The sequence below is a fragment of the Danio rerio genome, chromosome 3 (genome assembly GCF_052040795.2).
Source record: "Danio rerio strain M-AB ecotype USA chromosome 3, GRCz13ab, whole genome shotgun sequence".
In the NCBI taxonomy this organism is placed as follows: Eukaryota; Metazoa; Chordata; class Actinopteri; order Cypriniformes; family Danionidae; genus Danio; species Danio rerio.
Genome location: NC_141023.1, coordinates 31,778,564 through 31,802,997, shown reverse-complemented (window position 1 = coordinate 31,802,997; position 24,434 = coordinate 31,778,564). Strand labels below are relative to the sequence as shown.

General features: G+C 36.3%; 1 protein-coding gene across 2 annotated transcripts in view; it reads left to right on the top strand.

Annotated features, from left to right (window-relative positions):
• cpt1a2b (carnitine palmitoyltransferase 1A2b) overlaps window positions 1–24,434 on the top strand; it is a 59,572-nt gene extending 35,138 nt beyond the window's left edge. For both annotated transcript variants that reach the window (XM_087244704.1, XM_087244703.1), the window contains 6 exons: window positions 5,623–5,787; window positions 6,015–6,143; window positions 9,310–9,465; window positions 10,491–10,604; window positions 10,704–10,796; window positions 20,671–24,434. In XM_087244704.1, the coding sequence (XP_087100830.1) occupies window positions 5,623–5,787; window positions 6,015–6,143; window positions 9,310–9,465; window positions 10,491–10,604; window positions 10,704–10,796; window positions 20,671–20,781 (768 nt within the window). In that variant the 3' untranslated portion in view covers window positions 20,782–24,434. The remainder of the gene's footprint in view (window positions 1–5,622; window positions 5,788–6,014; window positions 6,144–9,309; window positions 9,466–10,490; window positions 10,605–10,703; window positions 10,797–20,670) is intronic.

Here is a 24,434-nt window from a genome sequence, read left to right as displayed (position 1 = left end):
TGATGTAACTTTCTTTAGGTCTTTCTTCAGATTAAAGACTCTAGTATGGTCATTTTGCAGGTCTCAGAGGGGGAGTTATATGTAACAGTTACACTTGTCTGATCTCCCTCCATTTCCTAAAATACTAAGAACAGTAGCATCAGCTCTATATCAACATTAGTTTTGTCAGATTTTGATGTAAACAAGGCCCACTTTAGGCTCTGTTTGGACCATAAAAACACTGCTTTGTTTTCTGAAGTGAAATACATTTTTAGGGCTTTAAAATTCAACTAAAACTTAAATCAGTTTTGTGACTTGACATAAAATACATGTTAAATGAAAAATTACAATAATTAAAAAACTTAAAACTCAGCTAGAACTATATAAGCCTTTAAAATAGTTAATAAATAAAAATGATGCACACAATAGCACTGGCCTGTCGAACACTGCACATATTCTGTGGTAGCGTGCAGAACTGAACATGTGTCCATTCAGTCAGGGGGTTCCCATGAGCCTCTTCTCTTTGTCAGTTGTTCAATAATGATGTAGCAGTGGGGATTTTTGAGAGCTTCTTCATTTACATTTGCGTCAGTGGAAGGAATAATTGCATGTTGTGTAATATTAGGGATGCGTCTGTTAGTTTTGGCACACATTGAAAATGTAGTATATATAACCCATAAAACTTAATAAAGGGATAGCACACCCAAAATAAAACAAACATACAGGATAAAGATGCAGAGAATCCAGTGTAATACCTTTGATATTGTCTAGATTATACAAAAAAAATGTAACTAAAAAGTTATATATATTTTTGTTTTGTACTTATGTATTAGTCCGTCATACTCAGTTTCATACATTTAGACTGAGTTGTGATACTTAAATCACTCAAGCTTGAGCATAACTAGTGCTGGTCACAAGTAACAACCTTATTGATTACTTGAAAAGGGTCACATGAACATTGCCTAGTTTACCAGTAGTAAATGTATCTCTCCCCTTATATCCTGTGTTGTCCCACAAAATCAAATGTGCGATAATTTAGCAGTTTTGTGATACACTTCAGGACTTTGTATACTCTCTTTAACATGCTTTCTTATAGTCATTTATGTTTTTATGTTTCTATAATTATAGTAATTTTCTTTTCACCTCTCCTCTGTATTCTCTCACATTAGAGTTGCCAGATGGCTTCACTCACCTTCATGAACTGCAATTTCATCAAAAAAGTAAATGTAATCATTTTATAATGCAGGGGCGCAACTGCACGTTTGCTGAGAGGTATAGGGGTTCAAGTTTCCCCTAAAATCCTAATAATATAAACTGTTGCATAAAAAATGTCATGTGTAAAAAATAAACAAAGACAAACTGCCTGAAATGTTCTATTTCATCAAAATGTTATGGGCAAACTTTTTTTGTAACTAAAATTAAAATAGTTTTGAGCAAAAAAAGATACCTGAAGTCCAGATGTAGCAATATGATGCATAATGAATTTTTAAAAGCATGTATATGGTATAAAATAGATCTTAATAGAAGGATTAATAAAATTTCAGTTCCAATAAATGTAAATATTCTGACTATTTGTTCATGTGTCAGTTTTAACAGGGTTAAGAATTGTAAAAGTCATTTATTCATTTACGGCCAGCATGATGAGGGGGGCCCGCATAATAATTGCCCCCTTAGGCCCCGTTTACACTAGTGCGTTTTAGTTTTAAAACGGCGTTGTAGAATGAAAACGATCCGCGTCCACACTCGCGTTTTACCCAGCGTTTCTGAACAGCTCTCCGTCCACACCAAAACGCTGAAAACGCACATCACGTGACCACACACACACTCTCGGGCAAGCGCTCCAGCATTTCTACCCAGATGAGAGCTCGGCTTGTCGGACTGCTCATCAAGCATCTCCCGCTGGATCTAATCTCACTATATTTGCTAAACGTGAAATTTCATTCATGTTGTTGTCTTTATCTAACGACATAGGCCAATTCCCGGACTTTGGTCATTGGAATCTTTTAAGTTACTTGTTCACGGGTAACATGTTTTGGTTAAGCGCAAAGATAAGTTAATGATTAATCCAGGTACATTGACTGATCGCTTGCCTTTATTTCCTATAATGTATAAACTTATTGTATGTTATACTTTTATAATTATCGATTATTAAAACTGATATTCAGCAGAAGAGAGGGTGTGTTTCGTATTTTCACTGCAATTGAAAGGAGACAGTTGTTATCGGCTCCGTTTTATAAAGATCCACACAGTGAAGATGACGCTCATATATGCAGCACGACGCCTCAACATTTCTGCTGTCTGTTAAGTTGCTAATATTAAAATGAAAATAGGCAGTTCCTTAAATCATGTATACATTTTATTGTTGAGAAAGGGAAACAACGTAGCCAAGGTGATGTGAATGAAGTTATAAAGTACACTGTTCCCTTTGAAGATTTACCCGTGTCCTCGGTATGTTTTCCATATCAAACTGAGAAGGGGGATACTGCAGCCTTGATCAAACTTGCGAAGTCTGAACTTATAAGAAGAGGATGCGAGACTGAACTGTGTGTGGGCTACTTAATATTGAGGAAAAGCCCCAATCAGATAGGCGAACGTTTGCAGCCCCGCCTCCGTTTTCAAATGTCTCTGTCTTTCCCCATCCACACTGAGACGGAGCAGCAGCGTTTTAGAATGAAAACGGCCTCTCCAGCGTTTTCAAAAAGCTCCGTTTTCGGCGCTCGAGAACTCCAGCGTAGTGTGGACGGATGGCGTAACCGTAGCAAAACTTATGCGTTTTCAAACTAAAACGCACTAGTGTAAACGGGGCCTTAGTCTTCAGTCTTGAGTGCGCGCAATCACAACTCACCTCATCCTCTGTCCCCCTGCTTGAAAAAGACCCACCTGGTCTGCATTCATGTTAAGTAAAAGCCCAGTGACTAGCTGATGATAATGAATAGTTAATGATATGGCGGCCCCGTTGCTGCCAAAAACATTAGAAGTTGATTAAAAGCATGGTGATAATAGTGTGGGTTAAGCTTAACAATCTCTTAATATCCAATTTGTCATGGCAGCTTTCATTTTAAGGCATTGTTTGTTCTTTTTTCATTTTCTATTTTGCGCTCCACATCTCTTCATTCATAGGGTGTTTTTATGTTTACTAAAGAACTTTTAGTAAAAATGTAATATGGAAAAACCATGTTTTTTTATTATCAGTCAAGACAAACAGTAAAGCTGAAAAACAGATCTTCTGGCCACTCTAACATGTGTGTTTTATAGAGGATAATATTCCTTTCCGATTTTAAGGCCCAGAGAGGGACTGTTTTCTGCCCTGGAGATTAATGCCTTACACCAGTCCTCCTTAGTTAATGACTGACTAGTCCTAACTAGCTTAAAGCTTACTTTACACTGGAAAAAAGCCTCATTGGATCAACTTTAATACATTATTTCAACTTCTTACACCTAAAAGAATAATGGTTGTCCAAATGATTTATTACTGAGAATCGTAATAAGTTAGGTGGAAACTAATTAATTCTTGTAGTTGTAACACGCTTAAGGGTGTACTCGCACTAGGTTATCCGAATCATGCCCAGGCACGTTTGTCCCCCTGTTCCTGGTTCGTTTGACAAATATGAGTGCTCCCAAATGGCCCGGTTGGCAGAGGTGTGCCAGAGCGCGGTTCGATTGGGCTTTTGGCACCTGAGCGCAAAACTAAAGACGCAACGTCGCTTTTAAGGGATTTTTTCATATAAATTTATTAATTATTTTTACATTTCAATGAACGCAAAATCATTCATTCGTTCATTCATTCATTCATTTTCTTTTCGGCTTAATCCCTTAAATAATCAAGGGTCGGCACAGAGGAATGAATTACCAACTTATACAGCTGATGTTTGACGCAGCGGATGCCTTTCCAGATGCAACCCATCACTGGGAAACACCCACACACATACACTACGGACAATTTAGCTTATTCAATTCACCTGTACAGCATGTCTTTGGACTGTGGGGGAAACTGGAGCACCCGGAGGAAACCCACACGAACGCAGGGAGAACATGCAAACTCCACACAGAAATGTCAACTGAGCCGAGGCTCGAACCAGCGACCATTTTGCTGTGTGGCAACAGCACTACCTATTGCGAACTGTTTTAGTTAATTAAAGATGCAAATAATACCAAGCAGTATAACTAAAGCAATCTCCACTGTACGGAGTGAGAGCGCTTCTCTTCTGGTAAACTGAACAGTTGCATCATCGATGACGTAAGCGTGCTCTGGCTCGGAAGGCAAAAAAATGCAATGTGAGAGGGAAGGAGTGACAATTGTGCCTGGGCACAGTTTAAGACAACCATGTCTAGTGTGACTACACCCTAAGTCTGGGGTCACCAATCCTGGTCCTGGAGTGCCGGTGACCCTGCAGTGTTTAGCTCCAACTTGCCTCAACACACCTACCTGGGTGTTTCAAGTATGCCTAGTAAGACCTTGATTAGCTTGTTCAGGTGTGTTTGATTAGGGTTGGAGCTAAAAACTGCAGAACACCAGCCCTCCAGGAACAAGTTTGATGACCCCTGCCCTAAGTAATTAAAGTTTTAACAGTTCCTTATTAAAAATATGCCTAGTATGTTTGCTCACATCAGTTTTAACAGCTTTCATTTCAGTTTACGTTTATTTGTACAGCTCTTTTTAAAATAATTGTTTCAAAGCAACTTTACAAAAAGTGCACATTATTGCATTATAGTCAAAATCAGGAAAGTTAAGGTTATTAGTTACTATAACTTTATTAGATACTAATAACTTAAACTGTTATTAGTAATTAGTTATTAGTTAATTAAAGTTATTATATATATTCATAGGGTCACAGGCTGAAAAGTTCGGGAACCTCTGAAATAAAGAACAATAAATAAAGAAAATTAGCTTCAAATGTGAAATATCTCTTTAATTATTTGTTTACTTTTGTATAAATTGTGAAATTATCCTTGTCAACATTTAGTTTTCTTTAACAACTGATGATTGATGCTTGCCTCAGTTGAGGTCATCAAAAATAGTTACATCGTCTAATGAATATGAAACCGCCTGGGAGAGCATGAATAGCATACTTGAACCCAGTGACACGACAACAACAGCCCTCATATACAAAAAAAATAAAACAAACACAGATCAGCTATCTAGGAATTCTCCCAGTACTCCCGATTAGCCAGTACAGGCCTGTAATAAAATCTCTGAAATAAAGTCTTCTACAATCATGCACATTCTCAGATTATAAGGTTAAGAGGATTTCTTTAAAAAAAATCTAAATCTAAAGGAAATTTCTCTTAATTTGTCCACTGACACTGTACAGCATGTTCTAGAATGTCTTTTAGGAGCCAAAGAAATGTGTAAGGGCACTGGCTCTGTATTAATGTTTTCATTGCTTCTGTTTTCTGTTCCAGGTTCTCTTGTTACATTACACTTTACCTTTCTCCTTTTGATTGCCAGTTGTGTTGTAAATATATCTTTTGTTAGTTTTTTATCTCTGTTTTTAGGTTGGATTTTTTATGCTTCTGTGTTTCCTTGTTTCCTGTGGTTGAGCTTGTATTCTTAGCTGCATGCTTATCTCGTATTTTCCTTGCCCAGATTTATCAGAATGAAAAGCTGACAGGCACGCTGTTTTGTTTTTTGTCTTTTCTCAGGTTCAGACTCAGATATCAGAGTCTCTTGCTGTTGCTCAAGCACTGGCCGATGAAGTGGACTGTCATGTTTTTCCCTTCAGAAAGTTTGGCAAAGGCCTCATCAAGAAAATGAAACTCAGCCCAGATTCATTTGTGCAGCTGGCTCTGCAGCTGGCCTATTACAGGGTACACATTCATGATCAAGTCATATTATCAAATACTGATGTTTATTTGACAATGCAGGGTAAAGTCAACACCTTTTAAAGCTATTTGTTTTTTGGTCCTAGCAAGGAACTTCCTCTTATTTGTCTCTAACTCATTCTGCTGGCAGTACAGATCAGAATGTTTTCTTAAAGAGGAAATTCTTCTGGATCAACGCGTTTGTTGTTCCCCATTTGTTGTTTTAACTTTAGGATAGGGGGACTTTCTGTCTGACATATGAAGCTTCCATGACGCGCCTGTTTCGTGAGGGCCGCACTGAAACCGTACGCTCCTGCTCCAATGAAAGTTGTGCTTTTGTCCTTGCACTGGAAGGAGGAGAGGTAACGTTCTGTTTTTAAATCCTTCCTTTCCCCTTTCACAATGTTTTTACAGCAGTTTCACTTGTTCCGTCTTGGGTATCAACAGCGCTGCAGAAATTAGCTGCAGAGGATTTGGAATGCTCCTTTAAATTAAGGAATTAATGATCAATTTAAAAATCTAAAACACACATAGAAGGTGTCCGTGAGGTCTTAAAAAGTATTAAAAGTTAGAAAATAAATGTAGAGAAATTTTAGGCCCTTAAAATGTATCAAAAATGCTTTTTTGCCTGGTTTAAAATTTTATATCATTTTTGATTATGCAATGTATGGTTGTATGGTACCTAAATGAAATCTGCGAATATCAGGATGCTGTGTAGTTTAGGAAATCAATGAAATCCTACTAGATTTAACATTTCTGCTTTGTCTGCCATGGCAACACCATTTTTTCTGCAGCTCTATAGGCGCCAACCTGCAGAATTAGCTAGATTTAATAGATTTTTATTCAGTATATGAATGATGTTTTAGTTTTAGACTAGTTTCTTACATGAATATTTAGTAAATATACTGTATATTAAAGTCTTGCCAGTGTGAAAAGTGGTTATAAGATCTTAAAATGTATGGAAAGTCTTAAAAAAGGTCTTAAAAAGGTATTGAAATTCACTCTCTGATTCCTGTATTTACTCTTGACATACTAATACGAGTTGATGTTTATTCTGTAGATTAGATTTTAGATCCTAATATGTTTGTACCTTTTTTAATGTAGATAAATTAATGAATTTCTTTTCAAATTCTCAAACAAAATGTTTAAAGCTCACAAATGATGACAAATAATTTTATTAAATAGACACTTTTATATTGATGAGTACAATAAAGAGTGACTCTCTTCCAACTGTCAATTGAAAAGAGGTACTGAAAACTTTGGTTCTTACAAAGTTCATGGGCTGTCTTCATATATACAGTGCATCCGGAAAGTATTTATAGCGCTTCCCTTTTTACACATTTTTTTACAGCCTTATTCTAGAATGGATTAAATTAATTTATTTCTTCAAAATTCTATGCACAGCACCCCATAATGACAATGTGGAAAACGTTGTAAATTGTTGTAAATTTATTACAAATAAAAAAACTGAAAAATCACATGTATTCAGTGAAGCTCTAAATTGACCTCAGGTACATTCTGTTTCCACTGATCATTCTTGAGATGTTTCAGCAGCTTAATTGGAGTTAAACTGTGGTAAATTCAGTTGATTTGACAGGATTTGAAAAGGCATACACTGTCACGTTATGGATTGAAACGGGAACAAAAACGGGTGTTGTGGGAAGTGCAGATTTATTAAATTATCGTGCAGCAAACAGAAAAACAAGACGTACAAAGTAACAATGTAACAAATAAACAAAAAAAAACAAGAAACTAAAACATGGATCAGGAACAGGGCTCAGAAAATAACAAACTCGCTATACAAGACTTACTAGATATTGCAGACAAGAAAGACAAACGACGCAGTGACGAACAGTGGGTAAATAGTTGTATAAAAAGTCCAGGAAATCAACAGGAAACAGGAACAGCTGTGAATGGCTAATCAGTGTAAGTGATACCGGGTGTAATGCACGTGGGATGTATGGACTTGTATTTCTTGGGCGCTATAGTTAACTCTCAGAGTTTGTTGAACTACAGTGCCCTCAGGTGGTTACTAACAGTCATGACATACACTGGTCTATATAAGGTCCCAGGGTTGACAGTGCATGTCAAAACACAAACCAAGCATGAGGACAAAAGAATGTCTGTAGACCTCTGAGACAAGATTGTCTCGAGGCACAAGGCTGGGGAAGGTTGCTGAAAAATGTTTGCTGCTTTGAAAGTTCCAATGAGCACAGTGGCCTCCATCATTCGAAAGTGGAAGATTTCTTTTTAGAGCTGGCTGTCCATCTAAGCTGAGCAATCGGGGGAGAAGGGCCTTAGTCAGGGGAGGTGATCAATAACTCGATTGTCACTCTGTCTGAGCTCCAGCATTCTTATGTGAAGAGAGGAGAGCTCTACAGAAGGACAAACATCCATGCAGCAATCCACCAATCAGTCCTGGATGTTAGAGTGGCCAGACTGAAGCCACTCCACACCTGCAATTTGTCAAAAGACATCTGAAGGACTCTCAGACGATAAGAAACAAAATTCTCATGTCTGATGAGATTAAAATTTAACTATTTTAAATGAATCCCAGACGTTATGTTTGGTGAAAAGCTAACAGCGCTCATCACCAGGCTAATACCATGCCTACAGTGAAGCATGGTGGTGGCAGCATCATGCTGTGGGGATGTTTTTCAGCAGCAGGAACTGGATGACTAGTCAGGATAGAGGGAAAGATGAATGCAGCAATGTACAGAGACATCATGAATGAAAACCTGCTTCAGAGTGCTCTTGACCTCAGACTGGGGCAACGGTTTATCTTCCAGCAGGACAATGACCCAAAGCACATCCCCAAAATATCAATAGAGTGGCTTCACAACAACTCAGTAAATATCCTTGAGTGGCCCAGCCAGAGCCCAGACCCAAATCCTATTGAACATCTCTGGAGAGATCTGGCTGTACACCGTCGCTTCCCATCCAACCTGATAGAGCTTTAGAGGTATTGCAAAGAGGAATGGGCAAAAATTCCCAAAGACAGCTGTGCCAAGCTTGTGGCTTCATATTCAAAAAGACTTGAGGCTTTAATTGCTGCCAAAGGTGCATCAACAAAGTATTAAGCAAAGGCTGTGAATACTGATGAACACATAATTTTTCATGTTTTTTCTTTGTAATAAATTCGCAACAATTAAAAAAAAAACATTTTTTCACATTGTCATTATGGGGTATTGTGTGTAGAATGTTAAAGAAATAAATGAATTTAATCCGTTTTGGAATAAGGCTGTAACAGAAAAATGTGGAAAAAGTGAAGAGCTATGAATACTTTCCAGGTGCACTGTAAACTGTCCAACATTTGATTTGTATAACTGACGAAAATCATTTGGCATAATAATAATAATAATAATAATAATAATAATAATAATAAAAAGACACAACAATGTAAACACATGGCAGTTATAAAGCTTTATTTAGTATATATAGCTAAATGTTTAATAATTAAATAAGCAGCCTAGTGATTTTAATTTTCTCTCGACAAACATTTGAGTTGGCCTGATTTTTTTCTTCTAGGACAGAGAACAATGCAGAAAGCTCCTCCGTAAAACTGCTGAGAAGCATCAGAACCTCTACCGCTTGGCCATGACTGGATCTGGCATTGATAGACACCTCTTCTGCCTATATGTAGTCTCAAAATACCTGGGGGTAGAGTCTCCTTTCCTTAAAGAGGTCAGTGTATGTTTGTATTTGGAGAGACTGATTCATTTTGCAAAGTCTATGATGCATTTTTTTATATGATCAGCTTATAAATACTTATTATAGATGATTTGAACACTAACTAACTTTAAAATAACTACTTCTTTGGCAGAACTTATTTGCTTAAAAAATAAATGAATTCCATTCCAAGAAAATTAGTTGGCATTAATTTTTTGCTGGCTGTTTGTTAAAATGCTTCCAAGAAGTGCTTTGAAATGTGCATTATTTAATGTGTGAAGTTATATGAACTGAATAATGAAGACAGCGCAGGACATAGTGTAGATTCTTCCCCTTTGTAAACATCTGCCAGTAGTGTTTATTATCACAGTTCTGCCACTGACAGTGGTTGAGCTAAAGTGCAGGTAGCAATAACGTCTTGAAGGGGGCAGAGCATGTCAAATGCTATAGATCAGGGGTGTCCAAACTCAGTCCTGGAGGGCCGATGTCCTGCATAGTTTAGCTCCAACTTTAACTTCAACACACCTGCCTGGAAGTTTCTAGTGTACTTGATTAGCTGGTTCAGGTGTGTTTAGTTGCAGTTGGAACTACAATATGTAGGACACCGGCCCTCCAGGATTGAGTTTGGACACCCGTGCTATAGATCATTTGATGGGCCAGAAGATTTAATGAGACGCACAAGGTGACGTCAATAAAAAATCATTGATCCATTTACGCAGAAGTGACAAACTGCAAGTTTATATCTTCCTAATGGAACATTTTGGAGCATGCTAGTTTATAGATATTGTTAAAGTGGGTTGTATAGAGTGTAATTTTAAGGCTTGGATGTGTGTAAAAGATACAAATCAATGTGTGCTCATGCTTCATTTGTAGAAACTAGGGTTAAGACTAACATACTGAAAACATCTCAAAATTTCTATTAGGATTTTACAGGGACTTTAAAAATGAAGTGTGACATTAAGGTAATTTATGAGTAGGAGATAATTAGCATGGATGTGAGGGCGTGAAGCTGTTTTTATATGCGTTTATGTGAACTGTAGGTTTTGTCAGAGCCCTGGCGCCTCTCTACATCTCAGACACCTGTGCAACAGATGGAGCTGTTTGATCTAGTCAACCACCCAGAGTTCATCTCCCTGGGGGGAGGCTTTGGTCCTGTGAGTTACTGATCAACACACACATTATCTAAATGTAAATTCCACAAACTGACTGCGGCTCTAATTTGATCACTGAGTTCATGGTTTGTTCCTTTTTAGGTGGCTGATGATGGCTACGGTGTGTCTTACATCATCATGGGAGAGGACATGATCAACTTCCATGTGTCTTGCAAGCACTCCTGCAAAGAGACAGTAAGAGCAAACCTAACAATTTAACAGCCACAATTTAAAACCTTGCTAAGCCTCCTGGTGACTGTTTGTTTGTTTGTTTATTTATTTATATATATATATATATATATATATATATATATATATATATATATATATATATATATATATATATACAGTATATTTATTTATTTATTTATTTATTTATTCTTTTTTTTTACCATGAACCAATATGTGTATGGGCAGTATTATTATTATTATTATTATTATGAATATTATTATTATTATTATTATTTTAAACACTGAAGTAAAATTAAACTGAAAATAAAAATCATTTTCATATAGCAAAAAGCAAATTACTGAACTGAGCCTGAGGAAAATGCTAATTTTAGAAGAACAGTTCGGAAAACACTTTGGGGCTTTTGCATCTGAACATTTCATAAAGCTTACATTATTCTTTATAAAACACATTTAAAACTTTAGTTTTAGATGCCACCTAAACAATCTTGAACCTATACAGACTGCAACGTTAACAGGTTAAAATCTAAAACAAAGGTTTTCAGATTTAATTAAGTTTTCAGAATTGAATAAAAGTCAGATTTTGTCAGCAGTATGAATACTTTTGGGCTTGACTGTAAGTAGATTGTGAATATTATTGCATAAATAATAGCCTATAGTTTGTTAATCAATTAAAAAATAAATAATAAACAATGAAATAAGTAAATAGCCATGTTATAGTCATGTGATCTGTTCTTTTGTCCTTGGTCATTGTCACATATAACTCACTAGCCATTTTATTAAATTCACCTTACCAGTACTGGTTTGGACCCATTTTTGCCTTCAGAACTGCCTCAATCCTTCGTGGCATAGATTCAACAAGACACTGGAAATATTTCTCAGAGATTTTGCTCCATATTTACATGATAGCATCACACAGTTGCTGCAAATTTGTCAGCTGCACATCCATTATGTGAATCTCCCGTTCCACCACATCCAAAAGGTGCTCTATTGGATTGAGATCTGATGACAGTGGAGGCCATTTGAGTACAGTGAACTCTTTGCCATGTTCAAGAACCAGCCATCAGAAGATGGGTACACTGTGTCATAAGGGGATGGACATGGTCAGCAACAATAATCAGGTAGGCTGTGGCGTTGACACGATGCTCACGTGGTACTTATGGACCCTGATACCCTAATTCTGACCCTACCATCCAAATGTCGCAGCAGAAATCGAGACTCATCAGACCATGCAACGTTTTTCCAATCTTCTTTTGTAAAGTGGAATTTTGGTGAGCCTGTGTGAATTGTAGTCTCAGTTTCCTGTGGTCTTCTGCTGCTGTAGCCCATCCACCTTAAGGTTCAATGTGTTGTGCGTTCAGCTATTCTGCATTCCTCGGTTGTAGCGACTGGTTATTTGAGTTACTGTTGCCTTTCTATGAGCTTGAACCAGTCTGGCCATTCTCCTCTGACCTCTGGCATCAACAAGGCATTTGCGCCCACAGAACTGTCACTCACTGGATATTTTCTCCTTTTCAGACCATTCTCTGTAAACCCTAGTGATGGTTGTGTGTGAAAATCCCAGTAGATCAGCAGTTTCTAAAATACTCAGACCAGCCCATCTGGCACTAAAAACCATGCCACGTTCAAAGTCACTTAAATCACTTTTTCTCCCTATTCTGATACTCGGTTTGAACTGCAGCAGATCGGCTTGACCATGGCTGTTTATCAATATGTGTTCTTCAGCGTTCTTGCGTCCTCGTGTTCTCGTGTAACGTCATCATCAGCTGCCAAAGTTCAGTTCCAATTCTCAAGACCGCAAGTACAGAGGACGCGTGAAACTTACCGGATGTGTTCTTGATACCGCTCTCGCTCTAGTAGTCCCCGAAGTCATTGCGACTGGAGGTGGGAAGTGCAGCATTTTATTTAGATTCATTATTAAAATTCAGAGATATAACTTATTCACCTCAGGAGTTTCCCTAAAGGAAACGGTTAATATAAACATTACCATGAACATCTTAATAAAGGAATAAACACATTAAATGTGTTTATTTGCTGAAATTCGTATTAAAATATGTTTTATTTACATTGTGCAACGTATATTTGTAAAGTCTTTATGCATAGTATATATTTTGAAAAGGGGAAAAACAATAAATCGTTGTATGAATGCTGTAATGTTTAAATAATTTATCATTAAAAAGCGTGAAGGTCATGTGACCATCAGAAAGAACGCAGCATCTCATTCCTCAAAGGACGCGTTTTCTGTTCTCGCGTTATCTGATTCAAATTAATTTTTTACATATCAATGATGCCCTAAACTGACAGTGTGAGCAGGGAACAAAATCATATGGATTCTGATATGCAATGCAAGCCCGTGTGATTTTTTTTTTTTCCTGCTTACATGTACATATTGTACGCCATATTTGATCTGAGCCACATGAGAAGAAAAAGTTTGCATTGGGTCACTTGAACCATGACGTGTAAATGTGGCCAAAATAGCTTTAAACTGGAGTAATTGTGACCTATTGTACACAGACAGACAAGTTTAGTTGGTAAACATTTTGTTTTTAGAAAGGATTCCAGCTCCAGTCCATCTAGCAATTCCATGCCATGAAAGCAGCAGTGCTTTCTTTGAGCAATTGTAGGAAACTGGGGAAGTACGCACTGAATAGAGACTAATGGATGGTTAATTAGAGACTTAGCAAATGTCTTTTGTCTTTTTTTTATCAAGGAATCTCAATAAGCTTTCTTGGAGAGCAGTCTCTTTTGCTTTGGGCATAATAAAGGGGTGGTCCACAACGTTTTTTTGAAGGTTTGATTGTGTTCATGGGGTGCAAAAAAAACTAGTGCTGTCAATCGATGAAAAAAATGTAACTAATTAATCACATTTTTTAAAATTAATCGCGATTAATCACATTTAAAATACTAAAACTTGTAATTTTGGCTATTCAAATGTAAAATTAATCTAAATGCAAGACAAAAACTATTTAAATTCAAAATATAATTGTTTATTAGAATTAAAATTCTAAATATTATTGTTTAATAGAATTTTTGTTTACTTGTAACACAGATTTCTTCATGTAAACAACATACCCACAATAAGATCCTGGCTTGACAGCCATATTTATTAAAGAAATTAAAACACAGGCATGTTAATGCCATTTGAATTTCAAAACAATCAATACCCATTAAGAAAACATTGATTTCCATGTTGGATTCTAAGTGGACTGCAAAAAAATGCCAAAATACAGGAATTGCAGATATGGAAAATGAAAAATTATAATAATAAACTAGAGAATAAAAACTGTTGCAGTCATTGTAAAGTTTTATTGCTGTGAGTTGAGAACATTAATTATAGAGTAGAAACAATTTTGCTTAATCCTCCTTTACATTCATCCAGTTGCTAAGACTAGGAGTATCACGCAAGTGCACAGAGACTCCCAAATGCCCACAAATGAATGATAATTTCTTGCAAACCGGTCGTTAAATACATTGCACACCCCTCTCCCCCGCATCCCTCCTAGCTCTTCAGGTAGCCTATGTCGCACGCAACTCACCTCACAAGGATTCTGACACAACAACGCGAAGCATACGCTTTCGTTGCGTTTAATGAGGAAACTCGCTAAACTTGGAGGGCTCATGCTGAAAGGCAGAGTAATGCCCTGTCTTTGACAGCTCACGTCTTCACCAGAGACTTTCTGAGTACATTTACATAAGACACCAATACTCCGATTTTAATATGATTAAGATTATACTCTTATTAAAATTCTACTGTGTAGCCTAAGCAGTGATTTTATTACCTTAAAGGAACACCGAGTCACAAAATGCGGAGGATTTCTGTTCGCCATGCGGTATCAACTTACAACAGAAGTCGAAAGTTAAAAATGAAACACCCGAAATTGCATGAAACTCTGGAGAGCCTGGTGATGCGACTAATTGTTTTATACTGGAACTTGCCTTCAAAAAGTGCTTCCTTGGTCTTATCCACATTTCTTGCATGTTAAACACACGTTCACCACAACAGGAAGTAAAAAAAACTTGCAACTGCGTTAATTGCGTAAATTTTTTTTAACGCGTTAATTATTTCAAATGAATCGCATGCGTTAACGCACTAATTTTGACAGCTCAAAAAAAAAACATTATTTGTTCACATATCTTACTTTAATTTTACACAGCTACTGAGCTAACATGGAAACAACCATCATATTTCCTGGTTTCTCCTATAAGGCTCGCATTCAAAGGGCTCTGATTAGTCAGGCAATCTAATGTGTTGTGACACAGAAAATGAAGAGGACACAGCTAAACCCATGCAAACACAATCCTACAAGATGTTTTTGAATGGTGTTTTTTTTTTTCGTTGGTAGCAGGAGGAATTTGGTCAAGCCATCAGCATTTAATTTCTGCATCCCATACTAGTGTAAATAAGAAATGGTACATTATAAAATGGCTATAAAGTCTTTGTTTTTTAATAGATAGTAGGTAAAATGGTCTACTTGGGTTTTTCGTTCACTTTCTGAGGTTTACCCAAATCATAAAAATGCAGTCGTAATGACATGTTACCGTAGTAAGGCTAGGACAAATTAAAGTGCACTTCAGGTACTTATAAAGAGTAGGTTTATGCTGAATAAATAAATGAAAACATACTAAAGCTTGGACAAACCTATTCTGAAAACAAATCTAAATGATGTGGTATTTTCTTTATTCTGAGTAAAATGGTTGACGAGATTACCGTAATAGTAATACGCGTGCTCAACAATCTATTGCTGCCGTCTTGACTGTTTTTTTGGAGTGCTGTTGGCTTGAGTAGTAGAGATTTGGGGTGTCTGTACATAATATACTTCATTATTTTAAATGTAAAACTCACGGAATGTTGACTCATACATACATTGCAATCGCTGGTGATGATCGTGGATGCTAAAACGAATACATGTTTGTAGCTAAATTATACCTGCCAAACTCCCATTTTTCACGAGAGTTTCTTGTATTTCACACCCATCTCCTGCCACCTTCCCATCTTTCTCTCGGAAAATGTCCATAGTTTCATCCCCACGTCAGGTCATCAATTTTAGTATGTTATCTGATCGCCGCTGGCAAAAAAACATGATACAGTCAATAACCCCACATACACACGCAGCCCAGCCATCTCCCCGGTTTTCAACTTGCGTCTCTCTCTCTCTCTCTCTCTCTAAAGTCAAAAGGAAAAACAAGATTATTTTGCTTACACCATTGGCAGATTATTTTGCTTGTTTTAGGGAAAAACTTGCATTTACATTTAGTCATTTAGCAGACGCTTTTATCCAAAGCGACTTACAAATGAGGACAAGTAAGCAATTTACACAGGGCAGATTGAACGCGAACGTTCGGGAAAGTGATTTTTCCCTCTTTGGGCTGAAACCACGAGGCGACGTTCATTCACAGAACGCAAGTTTCTGGAGGGCACATAGATCTGCAGAAGTGAGAGCAGATAAGAAGAAGCAAAGCCAGAAGTCACTTTGTAGGCAAACATTCGAGTTATAAATTTGATGCGAGCAGCAACTGGCAGCCAGTACAAACGGATGAGCAGCAGAGTGACATGTGCTCTTTTAGGTTCATTAAAGATCACTCGTGCTGCTGCATTCTGGAGCAGCTGAAGAGGCTTGATAGAGTTAGCTGGAAGCCCAGCTAGTAGAGTTGCAGTAATCCAGTTTGGAGAGAACAAGAGCTTGAACAAGGAGTTGAGCTGCATGTTCAGATAGGTAGGGTCGGATCTTTCTGATGTTATAGAGTGCAAATCTGCACGATCAAGCAGTTCTAGAAATGTGGTCAGAGAAGTTTAGTCGTTCATCAATCGCTACTCCAAGGCTTTTCACCATTTTGGATGCAGTAATGGTTGCCCCATCCATCTGCATTGAAAAGTTATGATGTAGAGTCAGGTTGGCAGAAACTACAAGCATTTCCGTTTTCTCGAGCTTAAGATGAAGATGACCGAAGATTATTGGCGTAATATTTCTGAAAACAAGACAATATGTTTTGCTTGTCTAGAAATTGGTTCTGATATAAGAATTTATAGATATTTGGACTAAAAAGACGACAAAAAATCTAGGTAAGAAAAGCATTTTCTGCATCAGACTTCTTCCACCAGCCATCACTTCCCAAGCTAAAAGGCATGCGCATACACAGCCTTCTGTGTAAACATGCTTCTCATCAGAGAATACCCAATGCACCATAGGAGTTTGTGCACTAAATACATTTTTTCATCTAACCACAAAATGGCATTCACTGTGGAATCCTATTGCTGAACGTTTCAAAATAAAATATAATTTACTTAAAGTGTAAGTTTGTATACATAAAAGAAATCGAATGTCTTTGTTATTACTTTTAGGTTGTTTGCAATTTTGCGGTTCTGGGGATGCGCAAAATTCAGATGGAGGGCAGGAAGGAGATTTCAGTGGAGATATAAACAGAAAATAACCACATACTGTACAGTTGAAGTCAGAATTATCAGCCCACTTTTTTTTTTTTTTTTTTTAAATATTTCCCAAATGATGTTTAACAGAGCAAGGAAATTTTCACAGTTTGTCTGATAATATTTTTTCTTTTGATGAAAGTAATATTTGTTCGATTTTGGCTAGAATACAGAAACAGCTTTTAATTAAAAAAATAATAATTTTAAGATCAAAATAATTAGCCCCTTTAAGCTATATATTTTTAGATTGTCTACGGACTAAACAATCGTTACACAACAACTTGCCTAATTACCCTAACCTGCCTAGTTTACCTAATTAACCTAGTTAAGCCTTTAAATGTCACTTTAAGCTGTACAGAAGTGTCTCAAAAATATCTAGTAAAATATAATTTACTGTTATTATGGCAAAGATAAAATAAATCATTCATTAGAAATGAGTTCTTAAAACTATTATGATTAGAAATGCGTTTAAAAAAATCTTCTCTTCATTGAACAAAAGTTGGAGAAAAAAATAAAAGTGGGCTAATAATTCTGACTTCGTCTGTATGTTGGGCATGATTCTTTTATCATGAAGAGTGCCAAGTTTTGTACTGAACTAAAATATATTTGCCTGTCATCGAGGCGGTAGATACTGTAAGCTATCAAATGAAAACATTCTATAGTAAATACTATAGATAATTACTTGAGTTAAACTGTCAAAATAATTATATTGTTGCTATGGTACATTAGTAATAAATGATCTAATAGGCTTCAGTTTTCTATGCTATAATCATCACAATGCACCACAGTTTACACGAACATTACAGTATTTAAAACAGTTTATCAGTTTACTATGCTACAGTATTTGGTAACATTCATTAACAACGAGTATAGTATAGAATAAATTACTATAGTTTTTTTCCCCATCCGGATAATGTTATATCTTCCAGACATCACAAAATAACAGATTAAAGCTTACAAAAGTGTGTCGCAGTCTACATTATGTTATTTACTTATTTTTGTAAAGGAGGGAAAGTGCTCCACAATAATAACCGTCTAGTTTTGCTCACATTTCTTTTTTGTTCTGTCAATCAACTAACCATCAACAAACATTCACCACTGCTGCACATCTCGATGTTAACGTTACGGTTGTTTATTCTGCTGAAATGCAAGTAAAGGCTTGGATTATTGCAAAACAAGACTTCATTGCAGCGTGGTGCGTTATTTGTATTCTCCTGGAGTTTGTATAAGTGTGGTGGTCCTTGCATCTGATTTTTATATATTTTTATATATAAGGCATTAACATATTTATACACATAGTTAGGCTATTGGTGCTGTCTAACTAAATATCGCATAAAAAAAGCTTGTACACCTGCATGTACTTGTCACAATTACCAGCGATCGTATTCCATAAGTTCGCTGGATTGCACTAATAATATCCATGGACTACAAATGCGCCATTTCTGGACTACATTTTCATTCATGCACTCCGTTCACATTCACACATGCTTTCTCATCTAGACTGATTACTCGCACCACCTGAGGATTGTCAGAGACTTATTGCACACACTATTTAAGCCACACACTCACCCATTCACTTTGCAGAGTCTTGTTAACTGTAATAGTAACACTACAACGCGGTTTGCTGGTCTTGTTTCTCTGTGTTTTGACCTTAGCCTTGTTTACCTTTTGTCTCCATCTGCTGCCTGCCTTTTGACCTCTTGCCTGTTATTCGACTACGTTTTTGGACTGTCTCCATATACCTGTTTGGACCTGTATGGACTATTGCTTGCCTGACCACTGATCAATCCTGCATTTGGATCCTACCTTTGTTGTTTGTGTCACTCCCCTTCATAACGGTACAAAAAAAAATCTTTATTACATGCCACCTTAACTTCAGTTTCTTGAACTTTCCCCCCTTTATGAGCAAAAACTTTTGGAAGCCTATTGTAGGGATAGTTTACAGTTTAACCCAAAGAATAACCAGTCTGGTAGATGAAGAAGAGCCGGAGTCAGAGATTTAAATAAATAAATCAAGTTTACTGAAGATAGTTCACAGTTTCATTCGCAGAAGCCAGCTTCAACACTTGCAATGAGTTCCCAGGCCGCTCTGCTTACAATCACCAATCAATAACAATTATACTCTCAAATAACGTCATTAACTGCGTCACACATACAGGTGTCCTAACCTGATTGGTTAAAACACAGATAGACTAGGAACTATTTCCACGTGGGGTTTGTGCGTATATTCTGAACAATATCTTGAGCATAAACGTCAGACATCCCTTAGGCTGATTAGAGCTAGCTCCAGATCTGTGAAATGGATCAACAATCAAATAGAACACACACACTTAAAGTATAATCTGTTTCTTATCCAAGACTGAGTGTACTGTCAGCCGTCTTTATCGAAACTGGATTAAAAACTGGTATAATCTACATTCAGGCAGTTATATTCTTACTACACAAAGTCTATCTTGAATAAAAAGTAGAATCACTTTAAAAGATTTAACCGTAAAAATAGCAAAATCACTTTAGACATTTTAGACAGTATTAACTCCTAGAAATAACAATAGAAACAGTTGTTTCCAGTCCTCAGCCCTCAGCCCTCAGTCTCCGTGACCTCTGACCTAGTTTGCTGGCTCCTAAAAATAGGTATAAAGAGACAGGCAAATGCACTGAACATTCTTATTTTAAGCAATGTGTTAACTTATTCATTAATTAAAATCCATTCACAGTTAAATACTGAGAAACAGGATGATGAAAAGGATAAACGTTGGTCCATGATGAGATGGACTGGAAAGCAGAAATCCGAATCCTTCACTATAAAAGCTATTGGCATTTCTCATTTTAGCCGATTTAGACAATTCGAAACAACATAAAACAGAAACATTTTGATGTTCTGATAGAGATTCCTATGTAGAGGAATCACTTCCTGCCCTCTATATGAATTTAACGCATCATCAATTATGTTATGGGAAAACAACCTATAGACTACTCACTAAGTGTTACATAATTATGCCATGGTCTGAATATAAGTTTAAAGTCTAATCCACCTGAGGGACTTGTCAACCAGTAAAACACAAAGCACCTTATTTTCCAGTGAACTCAGTGCCAAAATTCACTAGTTTTCATTCATACCTTTGAGTGGATTATATGGATTAATGTAAGGAATAACCAATGAGGGTTTAGGGGGTGATTAGTGATACAGCAAGCAGCTTAAATTCACAGATGAATATCATTCCAAGCAGATGGTACTCAAAATATTTGTGGGAAAGGGGACAAATGTAAACACCTAGAACGTTCCTGAAACCCATACATGCAACAGTGTCTATATAATTCTGACATATGATTATTTTATTATGTTATCTGTTGTGTTTGTGTGTGCCCTTAAGTGATGCTTTATGATCCACATCCTGTTTGTTGTACCATTAAGAAGCACATGAATCTAAAATGTCTTGTCCTTTTTATTGTTCACAGGACTCTCATAAATTTGGCTGTCAGGTCAGTCAAGCCATGGTGGATCTTATGACCCTGCTAAACCCTGACTTCAGAGACACCACAGAAGCCAACTCGGATGAACAGACTTAAAACTGGTTTATACTCATGTCTTTTATGATATATGCAACTATGTCAGTTTCAATGGGAGAAACAAAAGAATTTAAAATCTCGAATATGTCTACATACAGCGCCCAGCATAAATGAGAACACCCCAAACAGATTTATCTTTTAAATGAATATTTATATAGGGCACTATGCAACAATATACTTGTGTATATACCAGTGTTCATTTTGTTGGCGGAAATTTTTCGGCATAATTTTCGTGACAAGCTAGTTTCTACCAACGAAAAAGAGACGAAAGCTAAATAAAAATTAACTGATGATAATGACAACTATAATAAAAATATACTGACATTTTCGTTGACTAATAAAAACGAGACAAAAAAGTGACTGATTGACGAATCTTGGTGTGTGATGTATGATGCACACATGAACATTTGAAAAGTAACTGGTCCACAGTAGACACGGGATGCAATTACATCATATTCCATGGGGGGGTCTGTCAGATCAAACTGTTATAAAATGGCAACAGCTGCGAGAAAGGGAAGATTCACTTTAGATGTCAAGACAAAAAAGTAAACCGTATGGGGAGGAAATAGCTGATAAAAACAACAAAAATAAAGCGACATCCACATACTAGGGATTCATCTTTGAATTCTCACTAGAGTAGATTTAGTCAACTAAAATCTTATAAAATTTAGTTAACTAAAACTAAAAAGATTTAGAAGACTAAAATATGACTAAACTAAAATGGAATTTTTGTCAAAAATATGGTGGCCGAGAGAACTTAATGTGCTGCAATGTAAGAGAGCACATGCAATTACAAAAAACACCTGCAAATTAAGAAACGATCTTCGACAATTTGACAGCACACGTGTTGCAATTTCTCACAACCCAAACAACTTAAGAAACGCGGAGCAAATGGTCACAACACTATAAAACACGCCGCATTTCACACACAACACAACAGAAATATTTCAAGGAGACCCTAAAACGTGACGGATCCGGGTTTAGAGGTTATGGTTGTTTAGGCTAATAAATAATTGTTAAAAAACAAGATCTACAGCGGCGTCTGTCACGTTGGTGGGTCCCCTTGAATCATTTCCATTACATTCTTTTTGTTGTGTGAAATGCAGCGCCTATTATTAATGTTTGTGTTGTGTGTGAAATGCAGCGCATTTTATTAATGTGTTTGCGTTGTGAGGATTTTCAGCAGGTATGCTGTCAAACGGATGAAGATTTTTTCTTAATTTGCTGGTGTTTTTTGTAATTGCATGTGTTTTCTTAAAATGAAGCACGTTAAGCTCTCTCGGCCACCGTACAAAAGAGTATAAGTAAAACTAAATTAAAATTTGCTGTCAAAATTAACACATATAATATACACATATATATTATTAATATACTGTATTATCGAGTTTAACAACCAGCTGAAACTGTTGTGCTGATCAAAAGGGGTCTGGATTTGTATGCCAGTGAAGAAACTTACCATGTGTCAGACTATTCAGACTAACAGTTAAAAACAAAATACCAAGAGCCCGTGAAGGAATGGTAATACTGGTAAAATGCTAGCGAATTTCTTAGTCCAAGTTAATAACCTAGTGGCTACATTTTGAAACGTCTAAAGGAATGCAATAAAAACCTGAGAAACTCCTGAATATAGTGAATTGCAATAATCCAGTCTGGACATAATACTCCTTAATTGATAGAAACCACTTCTGACTACAGAATGAATGTGCTTGTAACTTAAACTTTAACTAAGAATCAAAAATAACTCCAAGACTGTGTGATTTTGGACCTTTGGTTTAAAAGGACCTGGTTGATCAATTATAGGTTCAGGAACATGCTGAGGGCCAAACACTAATACTTCAGTCAGTCTGATCCATTCAAATGTGATACTTAATATTGTTAAAACAGGTAAAAAAGGACTGTAAAGCCATATTTTCCCCCTTTTTAAAGGCATATGGACCTAGGGAAGCATATAAATGGTAAAATAAATGCCACCATCCATTCCTCAATATTGTTAAAACAAGAATAAAAGGACTTTAAAGCCATGTTTTATCCCTTTTTATAGGCATATCAAAATGTGTATTACCAGCATGAAAGCCATAGCTTATCATGCTACTCAGAGATAGCTGTCAAGGGAGGCATAAAAATGAAAAATAAAGCTAGGCCCAAAAGTATTATTATCCGTGATCCATACGAGCAGAAAGATGGATGGAACGTTTTCAGAAAATGTTCAACAGAAAAAGTTTCCTCTAAAAGATCAAATAAACCAATTTAGAACATTTCCTTGGTGTTCAGCCAGCAATCTTGTACTATGGTGTCAAGTGCAGCAGTCAAGCAGAACTAGATGTGCACATTTTTCTGAAAAGACAAAAACTATTTAAGAAGAGCTGTCTCTGTGCTATGCTTGAATGCTTAAACAAAATGGCACAACAGCACTCAGCAAACATATATATATATATACGGATATTGTCTTTATTCACTGGGAAATGGAAATATTCATTTTATAAAAGGGGGTGCCCTCATTTATGCTGTGCACTGTATTTTGTAGTTTTTGTAATTTTGCAGCACAAAATTACATGTTTTGAAGAATCGCTTTTGTCTGTTTGCATGAACATATAAGGTCTCTAGTGTCTGTAGTGCTGGTAGTTTCAGCTTTGCTGGTAGGTGTAGGCTTTGAAGGGTGTAGCAGGCTTTGCAATATGTTGTGATATTTTGGTAGCACTTTACAAAAGCATGAGTTAGTCAATTAACAATGAACGATCAGGTATTACAGTATTTGTTCATGTTGGTTAACGTAGTTTATGAAAATACAGCTGTTCATTGTTAGTTCATGCTAACTCATAGTGCAAATTGTAAAGTGGCACCAATACTTTTGTATATTTTTATAGTTGTTATGTAATATTGTGTTCTTTAAATTAATTATTTCAGGGAGTGATTTTTGTTGTGTTCACTGTCAAAAAAAATTAAAAATACAAAGTGGCATCTTTAGTTCTTACAGGGACATATTTGTGCCCTATACCCCTGCAAAGTGCCCATTAGTACTTTACAGCAGAAATATGTACCCTGTGTCTCCTTTAGGCACTAATATCAAACTTTCAAGGGTAAATTAGGTATAAAGTAGCTGCTAAAAATTATATTGTCCCATTATAAATCTGTTTTAACTTTAAAGCTACAAGTATTGCAACACTTGTTTGTAATAATAAAACTTTACGTTCATATAATTATTAATCACCTGTTTCTAAATGGTCTATCACTAAACATGAGGGGAGGATGTACAGTATACATCCCCCCCAATTGTGGCTTAATCTGTAAAGAATATTTTGCTGGATTCCTCCACACTTGATTTAGGATAGTTTGAGAGATGGATGAGTTTGTTTTTGGAATATCAGACATAAAATGTGTCTAGAACTCAAATTCTATTCTAGTGTAGTATGGTGCATGACTCTCTTGCAGGATGTTTAATGGATCAATTTGGCATTCTGACTAAAATACATTATGCTAAAGTGATAAATACTTATTAACTTGACTTTTTATTATATATTTTAAGTAATTTGTAATAAATAATTCATAATAATTCTTGGGGTTGAATTACATCATAAAATATACTGTACATAAAGCAAAACATTATTATCAATTTGTACAGATTTTCTGAATTAAAAAAAATGTACTGACTTGAA